This window comes from Aquarana catesbeiana, linkage group LG03 (assembly GCF_042186555.1).
Source record: "Aquarana catesbeiana isolate 2022-GZ linkage group LG03, ASM4218655v1, whole genome shotgun sequence".
Lineage (NCBI taxonomy): Eukaryota > Metazoa > Chordata > Amphibia > Anura > Ranidae > Aquarana > Aquarana catesbeiana.
Genome location: NC_133326.1, coordinates 189,729,754 through 189,745,659, shown reverse-complemented (window position 1 = coordinate 189,745,659; position 15,906 = coordinate 189,729,754). Strand labels below are relative to the sequence as shown.

Here is a 15,906-nt window from a genome sequence, read left to right as displayed (position 1 = left end):
TGTGCTATACCTGTGGAAACCCTGTGGAGGATGGAAACCGATGTGTACGGCACTGCTACTACAGTGATTGCCACTATCTTCAGGGTCCTGTGCCATATGGCTGCCTTGTTTCTTATTGAACACAGGAAGTTGCTTACTCAAAATAGACGCCATTCAAAGGACACTTTGCTTTTAATAAGTGTCCTCTGAGTGGAGATCATATCATCACTGCCTCACCTCCTAGGTCATCGAATGAGAAAGCACTTTGCATTCAGTGAGAAAAGTGTTTCCTGAATGGCACCCATGTCAAGAGAGTGACCTCCGCTGTTCACAATGCAGCAGTGCAGCCGCTCAGCACAGGACCCAAAAGCTAGTGGAGATCATTGTAGTAACAGTGGCTACTAAAGTGATTTCCAGCTTCCTACAGGTATGACACACACTTGGATTGGTCCAAGCTAAGCCAATGTAACTATGTAAAAATGCAATACCTATATTTCCACTTTAACTCTAAGTATGCGTTTATTGTTCTCACCAGACCAAATGATATGTCTGGGTACCCCATCCCTAATGCAATATTGAGAACATGGAATGGGACTTTCTATAGGCACCCAGAACAATAATGAAAATGTAGGGGATTGGATATCAATATATATAATCAACTGGAAATAATAAATATATTTATATATGAATATATACATGCGTCTTTCTGGGAAAGATGCAACAAGTTTTCCACACCTGGATTTAGGGATCTTCTGCCATTCCTCCTTGCAGATCCTCTCCAGTTCTGTCAGGTTGGATGGTAAACGTTGGTGGACAGCCATTTTTAGGTCTCTCCAGAGATGCTGAATTGGGTTTAAATCAGGGCTCTGGCTGGGCCATTCAAGAACAGTCACGGAGTTGTTGTGAAGCCACTCCTTCATTATTTTAGCTGTGTGCTTAGGGTCATGGTCTTGTTGGAAGGTAAACCTTCGGCCCAGTCTGAGGTCCTGAGCACTATGGAGAAGGTTTTCGTCCAGGATATCCCTGTACTTGGCCGCATTCATCTTTCCCTCGATTGCAACCAGTCGTCCCTGCACCTGAAAAACACCCCCACGCATTTGTGGATGATATTCTATTATCACTACATGCCCCTCGTACAACTCTCCCTAATCTTTTGAATGACATCAAACACTTTGGAGTACTATCGAACCTCAAAATCAATTACTCTAAATCCCATGCCCTGAATATCTCTCTTTCCCCACAAGACGTTACTCACTGCCAATCCTCTTTCCCATTTCAATGGAAAGGAGATGCTATTACATACCTTGGCATTCGAATTCCCAGCCGGCTAACAGATCTCTATGAACACAACCTCCTTCATACATTGACTAAAGTCCAGACGGATCTTAAAAATTGGGCCACTCTCAATGTTTCCTGGTTTGGGCGATCGGCATTGATAAAGATGATAGTCCTGCCCCGCCTTCTGTATCTTATGCAGACTATCCCAATTCAATTACCCCCATCTTTCTTTATGTCCTACAAAAAAGCCTGTTCAAAATTTATCTGGAAAAATACTTCCCCGCGCATTAAATATACACGGTTGACATGCTCCAAAACGAAGGGGGGTATAGCTTTACCAGACGTACATAAATACTATCTGGCATGCCATTTGACTAGAGTGGTAGACTGGAAAACCCACAAAATAGGTAAGAACTGGATCACACTGGAAAATTCCTTCAGTAATATACCTTTACACATCCTGACTTGGCTTTCAGTGAAACACTGCCCTCACGTCGTCAAGACGCACCCACTTATTTACCCTTCGTTACTAGCTTTTACCACAGCAATAAACTTATACCACTTATCCTCAAAACCAGGCCCACTGACCCCTCTAAGAGCAAACCCAGACTTTCCCCCAGGGGAATCGAACACATTCTTATTGCACGAATGGCCACATGATGAAGTGCAAACACGTCACTTCTTCAATGAAGGTCGGATACGTTTGTATGAAAATTTAAGGTCCATATCTCGCACGAAGGACTTTCCCTTCTGGTCGTACAGGCAGCTAAGACACTTTTTCACTTCGACAAATGCAAACGACATCTGGACAAGACCACTCACACCATTCGAAACACTGTACTCCCAGACTACACCACAAAGACACTTGATCTCCACGATTTACTCTCTCCTCCAAGACAACCCCCAACCTCCACAGACAGAAACCTCAAGACTTTCTTGGGGTAAAGACTTACAAATAACTTTTACTGATGACGAATGGGAGTCCATTCTCACATATGCCCACAAGGGATCACTGAATGTAGCAATACAAGAAAATGGCTACAAAATAGTCACAAAATGGTACAGAACGCCAGCACGCCTACACAAATTCTCGCCTTCCATTCCGAACAACTGTTGGAGATGCAATAAGGAGGAAGGAAACATGGTTCACATATGGTGGAATTGCCCAATGCTCCAACCATACTGGAAAGAGGTACATTCCATTATTGCACGAGTGAGTACATACACCTTAGATTTTAACCCGGCCCAGTATCTCCTCCATCATACAACCCTGACCAAAAGAACCTATCATAAATCATTAGCCATGCACATGGTCAATGAAGCCCGATTGTGTATCCCTGTACACTGGCGTTCAACCAACTCCCCTACAATTAGGGAATGGCTAATTAGGATTGCAAAGATGGAGGAGATGGAAGAATTGATCTATATCTCCCAAGACCGTATACAGAAATTCACTGCCATATGGGCATGCTGGACACAATTCAAAACTACAGACTACTATAGATCTTTTTTCTCGTCCTAACCTCCCTAACTGTCCTCTGATTACCTCTAGGAGGCCTGAGATGAGGAGCGGCCCCCCCTCCCCTTGTCCCCTGCCCCCCCACTTCCCTTCTCTTCCCCCCTCTTGCTATTATCCCATACCTGCTTCTCCCTCCCCCCTTTAACCACCTAATACCCCCCATCCCCGAGCCTCCCCTATCCATCTACCCACATCACCCATATTGTGGGTACCATCCTACCGAAACAACTGATCATACATGCTTTAACCTCTCACCAGAGACATTCGAGCCTTACCTTTCTTACCCACAATTACCAATCTGCAAGGCCGATAAATAATCTCTCCATTATTTGTTGTAACTAAGCTATCTCATCACAGAGTAAGCAGAAATCGTGTATTTCCTTGTATTATGATTACTTCCCCTTTGATCCACTTGTGCTTACTTGTTTTGTACTTGCATTTTTATAATTTAGTATGTAACAACACTTTTTGTCCTTTTGCCACTGTATAATAGTGTTATGATTGTTTTCTTGTAATACCTTTTCAGTGCTGTATACCTACTACTTTTTCTTTCTTAATAAAAATTTTTGTGGAAAAAAAAAGAAAAACACCCCCACAGCATGATGCTGCCACCACCATGCTTCACTGTTGGGATTGTATTGGACAGGTGATGAGCAGTGCCTGGTTTTCTCCACACATACCGCTTAGAATTAAGGCCAAAAAGTTCTATCTTGGTCTCATCAGACCAAAGAATCTTATTTCTCACCATCTTGGAGTCCCTCAGGTGTTTTTTAGCAAACTCCATGCAGGCTTTCATGTGTCTTGCACTGAGGAGAGGCTTCCGTCGGGCCACTCTGCCATAAAGCCCCAACTGGTGGAGGGCTGCAGTGATGGTTGACTTTCTACAACTTTCTCCCATCTCCTGAGTGCATCTCTGGAGCTCAGCCACAATGATCTTTGGGTTCTTCTTTACCTCTCTCACCAAGGCTCTTCTCCCCGATAGCTCAGTTTGGCCGGACGGCCAGCTCTAGGAAGGGTTCTGGTCATCCCAAACGCCTTCCATTTAAGGATTATGGAGGCCACTGTGCTCTTAGGAACCTTAAGTGCAGCAGAAATTTGTTTGTAACCTTGGCCAGATCTGTGCCTTGCCACAATTCTGTCTCTGAGCTCTTCAGGCAGTTCCTTTGACCTCATGATTCTCATTTGCTCTGACATGCACTGTGAGTTGTAAGGTCTTATATAGACAAGTGTGTGGCTTTCCTAATCAAGTCCAATCAGTATAATCAAACACAGCTGGACTCAAATGAAGGTGTACAACCATCTTAAGGATGATCAGAATAAATGGACAGCACCTGAGTTAAATATATGAGTGTGACAGCAAAGGGTCTGAATACTTAGGACCATGTGATATTTCAGTTTTTCTTTTTTAATAAATCTGCAAAAAATGTCATCAATTCTGTGTTTTTCTGTCAATATGGGGTGCTGTGTGTACATTAATGAGGAAAAAAAATGAACTTAAATGATTTTAGCAAATGGCTGCAATATAACAGAGTGAAAAATGTAATGGGGTCTGAATACTTTCCGTCCCCACTGTACACAGTATATATATATATATATATATATATATATATATATATATATATATATATATACTGTATATATATATATATATATATATATATATATATATATTAATATCCAATCCCTAAATTTTCTTTTTGCTAGATGTTAAAATCTTGTGGGTTGTAGCGGGGTTTAGCATCTCTTGCATCATACCGAAACTCACCTGGAGCTTCTGTGGACACGCACTCATTCTTTTCATGCATCATTGGTTTTAGTAAGTGAATTCTTACTCAGATAATGATTGGCTTGTGCCTTCTTTTTTGTATATATTACTGGAATTTATGTATAGCTATATTCCAGATTTATCATTCATCTCCTGATGAAGACTCCTTATGAGTTGAAATGCATTGACGTTCAAAACCATTGACAAAATATAATTGAAGACAACCCTGTATGATGGAATCCAGATAGGAGATGTACTGAATGCAGCTTTTTATTTCAAAAGAGAAATATGGGGTTGGGGTTTACCGATGTTGCAAGTGTCCCTTGGTGCCTCTACACTGAGAATAGTGCGAACAAACACTGCCGATTGCTCAGTTCAGACTGTTAGTCAGCAGCTCTCTGCTCTGCCTCCTCCTCGCTCACTGGAGTGAAGGGCTGCACTCCTGTGATCCATAGGAGAAGTACAGCCAAACAAGCTTTGGCTATACTTCTCCTTTAAAGTTGCTGGTTTTAATCTGTATTGAATAAAGAAATATATTTTTTATTCATTCTTTATTGTTGTGGATGAAAAGTTCCATTCTATTTACAGGAGAAATATAGCCAAAGCTCGTTTGGCTGTACTTCTCCTATGGATCACAGGAGTGTAATTCATTTTGCACTCCTGTGACCCATTTTCAGCAGAGAGCAGGCTGCAGTCCGCTCTCTGCTGACGTCACAGAATTCGGTTTAGACACTGCGTCATTGTGACAATGGAGTCTGCATCCTCCAGGTGCCTGGACTGACACCCAGCTCAGCCTCTCAGCAAGCCACTGAGAGACTGAGCCGGCCGCCCCTGCCCCCTCCACAGCCCAGCGCTCCAATAAGTGAGGAGGGAGCAGAGCAGAGAGCTGTGACTGACAGTCTACATACAGCTCTCTGGTTGGGGAGCTGTCAGAACCGAGTGATCTGTGATGTTCAATCGCTTGGTTCTCAGTGCAGAGGTTCCGGGAAACAGATGCAGCATCGGAGTCATGCTGCATCCACCTAGGTAAGTATTAATCTAAAAAAAGCCCAAACCCATACTTCTCTTTTAAATCCAGCTAAATTGGAAAACAAAAATAAAAATACATGGTGGGAGAGACAAAACCATCAATAACATCACATTTTATGTAATAAAAGTGCTGTTTATTTATAATATTCATTGATAATGAAAAACTAAAATAACTTATACTGAAAATATTGTGACAAGCGTTATTTGCCAAAGTTATCCAATATTACAGCTATTTAATACATTGATGAAATAAAAGTAACATAAAACTAGTGCTGTAATTTACAAGATTCATATGAATCAATGAAAAATCTTTATTACATTTCATTCTGCCACTACTTGTTACCTGGTACACCAAAACTAGCAATTCTGAAAGTGCTCAGTTGCTTCTTTAGAACGAGATGCTTTATTTTAGCTTCCATTACAACTCATCTACAAAATAAGCAACAAAGGAAATAAGGGAAAATATAGAGCCTTTATAGTAAAAAAAATGGTTGGTTGCAATGTTTTTTTTTAAAGAATTGGAGACATCTAGTGTCTGAAAAAAGTTTTTTTTTCTACTGAAGACCTTCTTCAATGATAACAGAGCCGTTCTGGAGTACTGTTTTATTTGAATATAGGAGTGATATTTCACCTAATGCTGTGAAATGGTGCTCAGTGAGTAAATATCTATGTTTTTGCAGCATATTTATGAATGCAATAAAAAATGAGTATGCAATGTACAACTGTGTACAGTAAACTAGCCAAGTTAGATTTGTAATTCATCTCTTAACAGTTGTTCATGTACAGGTTTTTAAAGGAGAAGTGTGGCCATAGTAAACAAATTAACATGCATACTTACCTGCCTGCTGCAGCATAAGTTCGATGCTGCAGCTGTGATCTACCGGCTCTAAGCCCGAGAACTGAGCGATCACATGACCACTGATTGCTTAGTTCTCAGGCCTGCTTTGAGCAGAGAGCAGTGACTGACAGTGACCACTCTATGCTTTGCCCCTCCAGCACTCACTTGAACGCCTGGTTGGGGAGAGGGCGGGAGCGGCTGGCTCCGGCTCTCACCAGAGGAGAGGCTGAGCCAGCTGCCAGTCAGCCATCTGAGTGGAACTCAACATTATTATTGGCATCCTTCCAGAGCCTGCACCAGCTCTGTGGCGTCCACTGTTGGCTGATTCTGGGTCACACGAGAGCACAACTACGTGCACTCCTGTAACCCAGAAGAGAAGTATGGACAAAAAAGCTTTGGCCATACTTCTCTTTTAAGTAATATGAAGGGATTGGTTACAGTCTAGATGAGTCCACCATAGAAACAAAAAGGGTACAGTGACATTTGCGTTTCATTAGTTTCTATTTCTGGAGTCAGCACCAAGACACGTGCCAGAGACCAGTACAACACAGAACTATATGCAGTAGGCCCCATATGTCTGAATGCTGTGAATTGGGGGCTATAAATGTCAGCATCGTATAGGACATCCTGGGTCTTACAGCCAATGAACCAACCTGTAGGTGAAGTTAACACTTTGATACAAATCTTTGACTTCTTTGACACTAACATCTCAGCAAAAGTGTGTTGAATTATTTTTTAGTGTTGAACATACAGCTCTACATTTAGTTCTATACTTTTCTGAGCAACTAGACAATACTTATATTTGCTGGGAAGGAGGGGGTCGTTCTTTTCAGATTAAATGAAAGTGACATCTCCAGCTTGTGAGCAGTACATTGATCTTTATTACTCCCAAGGTTAAAATAGTGGTAGTGAAGTGAAAGTGGCACACTGATGAATAAATAATTTATACTACATGTGCACAATAAACAAAGTCGTTTGCCTATGATTATGAAAGATTCTTACTGAGACAACTCTACAGAGGAGCCTAGACGAGCTCAATCGAACACCAAAACCAGTCTTTGCAATTACACTAGATGTCAATAAATTTAGGGATTTTTTTTTTAACATTGAAATTAACAATATAATATTTTATTTGTATTGCACGTTTCTTCTGTGGGAACTGGAAATCTCCAGCAGAGCTCTTTGACACAAATCTGTGAGCCAGCAGGACTAGTGTTGTCAACTAGGACTCGTGTGAACAAGAAAAAAAGTATAAGCAATGAACCATATCACAGTGTCTCTGTGTTTTTTTCTGTCTAGTACAAAATGACTACGTATATTGCATATGGGAATGGGTCTTATTTAAAAAACAGTAAGGAAAAGCGGAGGCGTTGAGCAAATCAACCAGTCAAGGGTATGTTTTTATTTCCCAGACTTCTCTTGGGGAAAAAAATACATGAAGATCTGTGGGCAAGACCATATTTTTCTTACTTTACTTTTAATCTAAGATGACCGGTGTTACAATAAAAACAGTCCTATGGCTGTCAGGATATATTCTATGTATGCCGTTGCACAATGACACTAAATAGAGTGATCAGCCTTGGTTCAGTATAAGTTATTACTATCCTATCAAATCTCACTTTGAGACATGTGGTTTAATAAATTCTGCACAGTGTGTAATTAACATGAACAGAACACATTCATTTCACCATAACACTAAGACACAAAGCAGATGTTAGAATACTGGTACGCTGTGAAGACAGAACTAGGTCATTTATCAAATGAGATGGGAAGAGAGACAAAAACTAGCATAAACAGTACTCTCATATCTTCTGAAATAATCATATTGTATATGAGAAGACTGGACTTGTGCTACTGGCTACACTAACTGCGTAATTCACAAATATACTTTTGCAAGAAGCATATCTGTATTAGATGCCATTGTCACAGATACATAAGATAAATGCAAGTGTTGGTTAAAATCTAGTAGGGACTTAGAAGACATATTCGTGAAATCCTGGGCTTTTAGCTCTCAGACTGCTGGAAAAGAATATGACTATCACACTAGGGGTCCTTTCACACGGGTGTTCTGTCTGTATGTTTTTCATCCATCCATTGACAGATGAAAAATGGACAGCAATGCATTCCTACGGGCAAATGGATGTAAATAGCTGATCATCTGTTTACATCCATTTGCCTGTTTTTCATCCCTTAATGGATGAATGAAAAACAAGCAGACAGAGCACCCAAAAGGACCCTAAGGCCTCATACACGCTGGTTTATTGTAAACGCTGTTCCTCCTGAAAGGAAAGATTCAGCGTTAAAAGCTCACCCAACCTGCGTTTTTTCAAACCAGCTTAGGCGAGTTTAACAGCATTTGGTGTTTGGGCGTTTATTTATTTCATTTTCATTTATTCTGGCCATTAAAAGAAATAAATGCTGAAGTGCTAAATGCACCCAGCATTTAGGTGCATTTAGCAGCATTTGGTGTTTTTTATGCCCAAAAGCTCCCAAAATGCCCAAAAGCTCCTCTACTGAACGCGATTCTTCGGCGTTCAGGAGAGGAGCTTTTCACTGCCTCTAAAGTCTGCTGCTCCTAAACTCTGGTAAAAACCTATATGTGCATGGACACATAGGCTTTTATTGAGTTGAGTTAGGGCCCTTTCACACGGACGGACCATTCGGGTCCACCTGTCAGTTTTTCAGGTGGACCCGATCTTCTAGTCTCCTTTATGGAGCAGCGGGTGTCAAAGGACATGTGTTCGTTGACACCCGCTGACATTCAATCCAATCCTGTCCAATAAAAACAAAGAGATGGGGATCCATTCCCCATCTGTCTGGTGGAACAGGTCAGATGGCCGCCGGGTGTAAACGGACATAGAGGAGAGAGGGCTGTGTCCACTCTGCATAAGGGACCAGCCATCCGCCTGATCAGCAGGGATCAGCAGGCAGATTCCTTGCTGAGCAGGCGGACTCCAACGGAGCTTCCCTGTGTTGAAGGGGCCTTCTAGGGCTTTGGCAAAAAAAAAAAAAGCCAAAAGCTCCTAAATTTGAGCAAAGCCTAATGCCCCGTACACACGGTTGGAATTTCCGACAGCAAAAGTCCAATGGGAGCTTTTGGTCCGATATTCCAACTGTGTGTATGCCCCATCGGACTTTTTCTGTTGGCATTTCCGACGGACTTAGATAGAGAACATGTTCTAAATTTTTTTGTCGGAAATGCCGACAGAGGTTATCCCGTTGGGGGAAGGAGGGGGGCTGAGTACTAAGTGCCCACAGGCTTTGCTATATGTTTGATTCCACATCAACTGAGAAAAATTCTCAGGTGCACCGCATCTCTAGAAAATGTCAGAAGTGTCATAATGGCAATATGCACAGAACACATTAGCGTATGTAAAAATATGGACAGAACACCACATGCCATTTGATTCTTAAAATGCCAATATGCTCAAATGGTCACTAATACCTTTCTGCACACTATTGCCACAGGACTGTCTCCTAATTTATCTGGGATGTTTTCAAACAGTTGCCGCAAAGGAACCATTTTAAACATAAAGGTAGTGTTATGATCTAAAACACTATTATTTACATACAAACATGCCCAGAACATTTGTCATTCTTTGGGTATTGCAAGGAGCAGCACATAAATGGTATTAAATTACAAATGTATACATCGATTATCAAGTTATAGTGCAGTAACTGATTATGTGTTAAATCGAATTTGTAGATTGTATTTGCAGTGTCGGTTACATTTTAGAATGTTTGTCTATTTCTGTCACTAAAGGCTGACGTGCAGCTTGTTAGGCTGTGGCCGCTGTTGCTTTTTGAAAACCTTACAAGTATGCTCCATTAGGGTCATCAGAAAAGAGCAATGGACCTGGTATTTGCCAATAAGAAATCTAAGGCAGCACAAAGAGTAGTGATAGTGTGCAAAGTGTGGTAACGCAGAACAATCAATTTAAATATAGATCAATGCCGATTTGCGATTGGTTGTTATGAATTACTATACTTAGCACCAACTAAATAAGGCCAATATTGTGAAATTAAACTGACCCTGTAATCAGTTTGAGCAGTCCATGGTATATTGTTTCCAACTGGGTTTGTAAGAAATGCTTTTGCTGTATCTTATTTAAAAAAACTGCATGAAATAAAGCTATTATTAAAAAGTGACACAATATAAAAACACACATTACACATTTCAGTGAAATGGTACTGGCATGCTTACTGGCTCATTCTGTATTCAGTTTTAGTCTTAAAGGGCCAATGCAAAAAATACAACATGCTAAGCCTATCTGGGTAATAGAATTGCAGAGTTCTGTACTTGGGGTAAGCCATTACATCTGACTGTCCTAAAACAGCACATGTACAGTATTTAATCTAGTAGCTGTACAACTATATTGTATTGGAAAGATGCAGAGTCATCTACATTAGATCTGAGTTTCTAGACCCTAAATGCTTAGGAAATATTGCAAATCAAGTCTATAAAATCACAATGTTCTTTACCGGCATACCTGTAAATAATAGTTAACAATACAAAAAAAATAATTAAAAGTTTTAAAACCTTCAGTGTAATCAGCAAGCTGTTGCAAAGCAGTTAAGGACCGCAAGCTTTTCAGCCACTAAAGGAGCTATTAAAAAAAAAGAAAATAAAAAAATCACAGATAATGCTTGGCATCTACACAAAAACTGACACATTCTTAGTGGACTAACCACTACTGTGCTATGGTTTCTATTTTGTCCAGTCTTCCACATTGGCATCTTCCACTCATGAACTTGAATCAGTAATGTCCATATTTGTTCCAAATAGTGCAACCAGCTGTTCTTCATAATTTGCAATGTTTCTTTTCATAATTTCCATACAGGGTCCCAAAAGCCTTTCGAAGGCTTGAACATCCATAGCTATGAGAAAGAAGAAGATAAAATACTCAATAGTGGGAACTCAATAAAGTTATAATTACAATACACATTTCTGGCAGTAATGTCCTTAAAGTGGAGCTCCAGCCCCCCCCCCACTAAAAAATTAAAAGTCAGCCACTACAAATACTGTAGCGGCTGACTTTTAATATTAGGACACTTACCTGTCCAGGGAATCCCGCAATGTTGGCACTCTAAACGATTTTCCGATCAGCGCTTGGGTGCTGTCGTTGTAAGGGTTCCCTACTGCGCATGCACAAAACATGCTGCGCTTTCTAACTGGCCCGGTGGCGGAGGAAGGACTGAACTTCCGGGGGACCTCTCCGCATCTCGCTGCAGCCAGGTCTCCCAGAAGTGGGGACTTTACCTGCCAAAAACAGGTACCCATTCCCCCCTCCCCCCCAAAAGGTGCCAAATGTGGCACCAGAGGGGGAGAGGAAGCAAACAAGTTTAGCTTCCACTTTTGAGTGGAACTCCACTTTAAGTACTACCTGCACCTAAATCAAGCAAGCATTTGTGCCATGTCGTTAATGTGTAGCAAATTCAGGTAGTTTTAACTACCGTCACTTTGGGAACCTGTCACTGTGGCAGCAAAAGTTTCTTAAAGAGTTACCATCATTTCTTAGATTAGGAAACTGGCAATAATTACGACCAGCAATAAGATGGCATACAGAGGTATGTACGTATGCAAGTAAGTAACTAAGAGTAGGCATGTCTATGCTGGAAAGTTGTCAGATAATATGATAGCTTCCTGTACAGTAATGTATCCTCAGACCTATTAAGCTGTTTGCCAGGAGATTCTTTAGCCAAAAGCTAAATGTAAATAAAAGAGCCAGAAAGAGTGGTGATGTCATTACCCAGATATGGCAATGGCCATATTTGGGAAAAGACTTGTCATCTTTATACTAGTTCTCCATCAGGTCTGCCATATTTTTGATTGACAATGCATGACAGTGGGTGGATATGGATCCGCCCACTGATGTGCATTGTCACTCAACAGCCAGGCGGATGTGATGGGGAACTAGTCTAGCAGTTCCCAATAGGCTTCACCCAACCCTAGTACAAAACTCCTCGGCCATGTACCTGTTAGTGTGATGGGTGTAGTGGCCAAGCAAGGAGGGAGTGCACTGAGCAAGTAGTGTCCATTGTCTCTGGCAGGTATTGAAACCATATCACAATGGCTCATTTCCCTAAAAACTATTTACTGACCAGACTATAAAAAAAAAAAGAAAAAAAAGCTGTGATGATGGAGAACATAGGAATCATTTAAAGGCTATAAAGATAAACTATTTTGTCAGACATATTTACCCTCTCACCTGTCAATTAAGGCCAGAGAGGACAGAAACTATCATCTACTGTATCCCAACAACCACCCAACTGTAGGAGATACAGTTTGCTCAACTGTAGGAAAACTAAACTGGAGCCTTTCCCCTGCAGTGCCCTCAGTGGCAGAAATGCAAATGTTTATTGTTTGAGAACTGCAGTACATTGTTACTTAAATTTCACTCCAGGATTTGCTTGTCTTCAGCTGAGCCTGAGAGAACTCGCAACAATTTAGGACTTTACATAAAGTCTCAGAAATCTTTCATTAAAGAGGAACTTCAGTCTGCTCACATAATTTGTAATAAAAACATAGTTGCCATTCTGAAGCTTCCCTCCAACCACTTTGCATATTATTTTATATACACTGTGATTCTTTACTTGCCAAATATGCTTCAGAAATCTCCCTCCACTGAGTTTGGCTGCAACCATTTTAACTGTTGGCAGCTGAAACTGCTGCCTGTTCACTTCCTGGATTTACACAGACACATGGATGCACACCTCCAGCTCTGCAGCTCTCAATGGCCCTCTTATGACTCATCCCCCCTCCCTTCCTGGCAAACTCTCAGGAGAGTAAGCGAGAGAGCTGTGCATGATATCATAAGCCTAGTCTTTTACCAGACAAGAAACAGGAAGTGGCTGTATAAGGTATTTACTGGCAGAAAAAAAATGTTTTACTATCCAAAGTTAAAACAACAACAAGGGCAGAAGATTTAACAGATGGAAAGATGAACAAAAATGACTGAAGGTTCGCTTTGAGGTCTTCATGTTACATAGTTTGAATACCATGTCATAGATATATTACTTATCATTGTAAAAGAACATATTCCACACTGGTAAAAAACAAAATAAAAAAACAGCTTTAAAGAAAAAAAAAAAAAAAAAAAGGGGAAATTTTTTTCCCCCAATTTTTCCATTTTTTTTTCCAGGCCTTCCCATCTCTAATCTTAACTGAAGAAAAATAAAAATGAAAATAGAAAGGCTAGCAAAAATTTAGTCCGTTTTTTCCCAGTAGAGCTGAGAAAGACATTCTACCTTCTACGACAGAAAACTATGCATGACGGTTAGAGTTGGGCTATATGGGGCTGGCTTAATGTGTTCTGTTTGCCAGTGTTCCAACCTCCTGAAGGTGGCTGTATAGCCCAACAGTTTCTACATAATTAGAAGAAATATAGATTCCTCCACTATGTTATTTATTTTTTGTGAACTGACCATTTTGATAAAAACATAATACATAAGAACAAAAAGTGCAGTTGAAATAGCAGCTTAGAGAACTAACCCCATATTCAGCTATGAAAATGAGCACAATGTGACGTACCTAAACATTTTACACTACCAACAGCATATGCCGAGGCAGCTCTGGGTTTGTTGGTCACCAAGGCAAGTTCTCCAAAATACTGCCCTCTGGAGTAACGAGCGATTTCAACTGCTTCGTTGTCTTCAGAATCTGCTTTACTCTAAGAAAACAAAAAGATATTCCATTGTGAAATGAAAGCTTTATTAATGTGTAAATGCACTAAACAGGTAATTTGGAGTAACTGCAAAAAGCAAATCAATTCACTTAAAAGGATTCTGTCAGGGCAAATTACCTACGCAAACAAAAAATTGTAAAATTTCATTCTTTGATTTTTTTTGCTGGACACTAGTTTTGGAACAGTCAATGTACTATACATCTACTGAGCTTTCTGCTTGTGATATTATTCCAGAGGTAGTATACATCCCAGGATTTAGCAGCTTACATCTGAGGCTTCTTAAGGTGTCAGCAATAAAGTGTTATCTCTACAGATTAGACCAAAATTGCCATATTCATTGTCATGAACAGAATGTGCAATACAGGCATATCCCACTTTTAAGTACGCAATGGGGTTTATTTACTAAAGCTGGAAAGTGCAAAATCAGGCTCACTTCTGCATATAAACCAATGAGCTTCCAAGTTTTATTACCAAAGCTTAATTGAACAACCTGTGGTTAGAAGCTCATTGGTTTCTATGGAGAAGTGAGCCTGATTTTGCACTTTCCAGCTTTAGTAAATAAACCCCATTGTGTACTTAAAAGTGGGGTATGGCTGTAGAGCATTGTCTGGGAGCTCTCTGATGAAATAAAAATCATCCATGTTAGAAAATTTCAGTCAGCAGTTACTGTCATTACCTATGATAAACCAGCATTGGTGATATCTGATCATAAACCTCCTCTGGCTTTAATAGGTATAAGCATTGTGTTTGAGCATTCTGACTACATATGGTTATACACCACTCTGAAAAACAGTCCTTAAGGGGTCCCATCGTGCCTCTATATCTGAAGTTCTCTGCATCACCAAGCACATTTCAACTTTCAATACCGATCTGAATCTGACTGGTGGCTAAGGGAAATATTGTAGTACTATTTTGATTTGTTTGCTGTATTCATTTGTTTACCTAACACAGCAACTCAAAAATATTATCATTTTGGTTTGGCTTTTCATTTTTACATTTAATATATAATTAGGATTAAATATTAGCCTACTGCCACTATTAGGTGGGGTGTGTTTTTTGCGTTTTCTACAATGTTTTCTTGCAAGCAGTACTTCTTTAATGCATTCTTCTGATTCCCCATAGTGCTGTTTTCAGCTCCAGTACATAATGTTATGTTACATGTACTGAAAGGGATATCTTATATTAAATACAGTGCAGTGCTTCATTTATGTTTTATTTATTATGTATAGTTTCTGTTCACAGTGCTGTAAATTGTATGCAGATATTAGTTGTTTACATTTCTTTCAAAATGCATGAAATGTATTAATTTAATTTTCACATAGGTGTACGCTGAGAGCCACTTATCACAGAGGAAGGGGAGGGCTGGTTAATACCTAGGTGCATTAGTATCTTTATGATCTTCAAACAGGGATGAAGATTTATGGCTGCCATTTGCTTTAATAGATTAAATAAAATGAATTTGATTGAACATTTTAGAGGATTTCAAGTGTGCTACTGCTTTGGAGGAATTCTTATTGGAATGCTCAAATGCATCATTATGTCATAGGTCATGTTATGACATTCTATACACGTGGAAATAGGGGAAGAGTTCTATAGCTGAGTATTTTATAAAAAGATACAGTGAGTATCTGTTAAGTAACAGTAAACGCTGTATATCTTCTTTTACCCCCAACTTAAATTTCCTATTCTGTATGACTGAAGAAAGATGGAGGCCAAAGTGATGGGATTTTAGCATTATCTTAGGTGGCACAACAGCGTGGATCCCTAATGTTCTCAATACTATCAGTACTGTTACACTGTATTCTTCTTTACC

The 15,906-nt window shown here is 40.1% G+C and overlaps 1 protein-coding gene across 1 annotated transcript in view; it reads right to left on the bottom strand.

Annotated features, from left to right (window-relative positions):
- Nucleotides 1–6,050: 6,050 nt before the first annotated feature.
- Nucleotides 6,051–15,906, bottom strand: part of PRKAR2B (protein kinase cAMP-dependent type II regulatory subunit beta) — a 188,438-nt gene continuing 178,582 nt past the window's right edge. Inside the window, exons 10-11 of the mRNA XM_073619660.1 lie at nt 13,940–14,078; nt 6,051–11,286 (exon numbers count right to left, since the gene is read on the bottom strand). Coding sequence (XP_073475761.1) covers nt 11,153–11,286; nt 13,940–14,078 — 273 coding nt within the window. The 3' untranslated portion in view covers nt 6,051–11,152. The remainder of the gene's footprint in view (nt 11,287–13,939; nt 14,079–15,906) is intronic.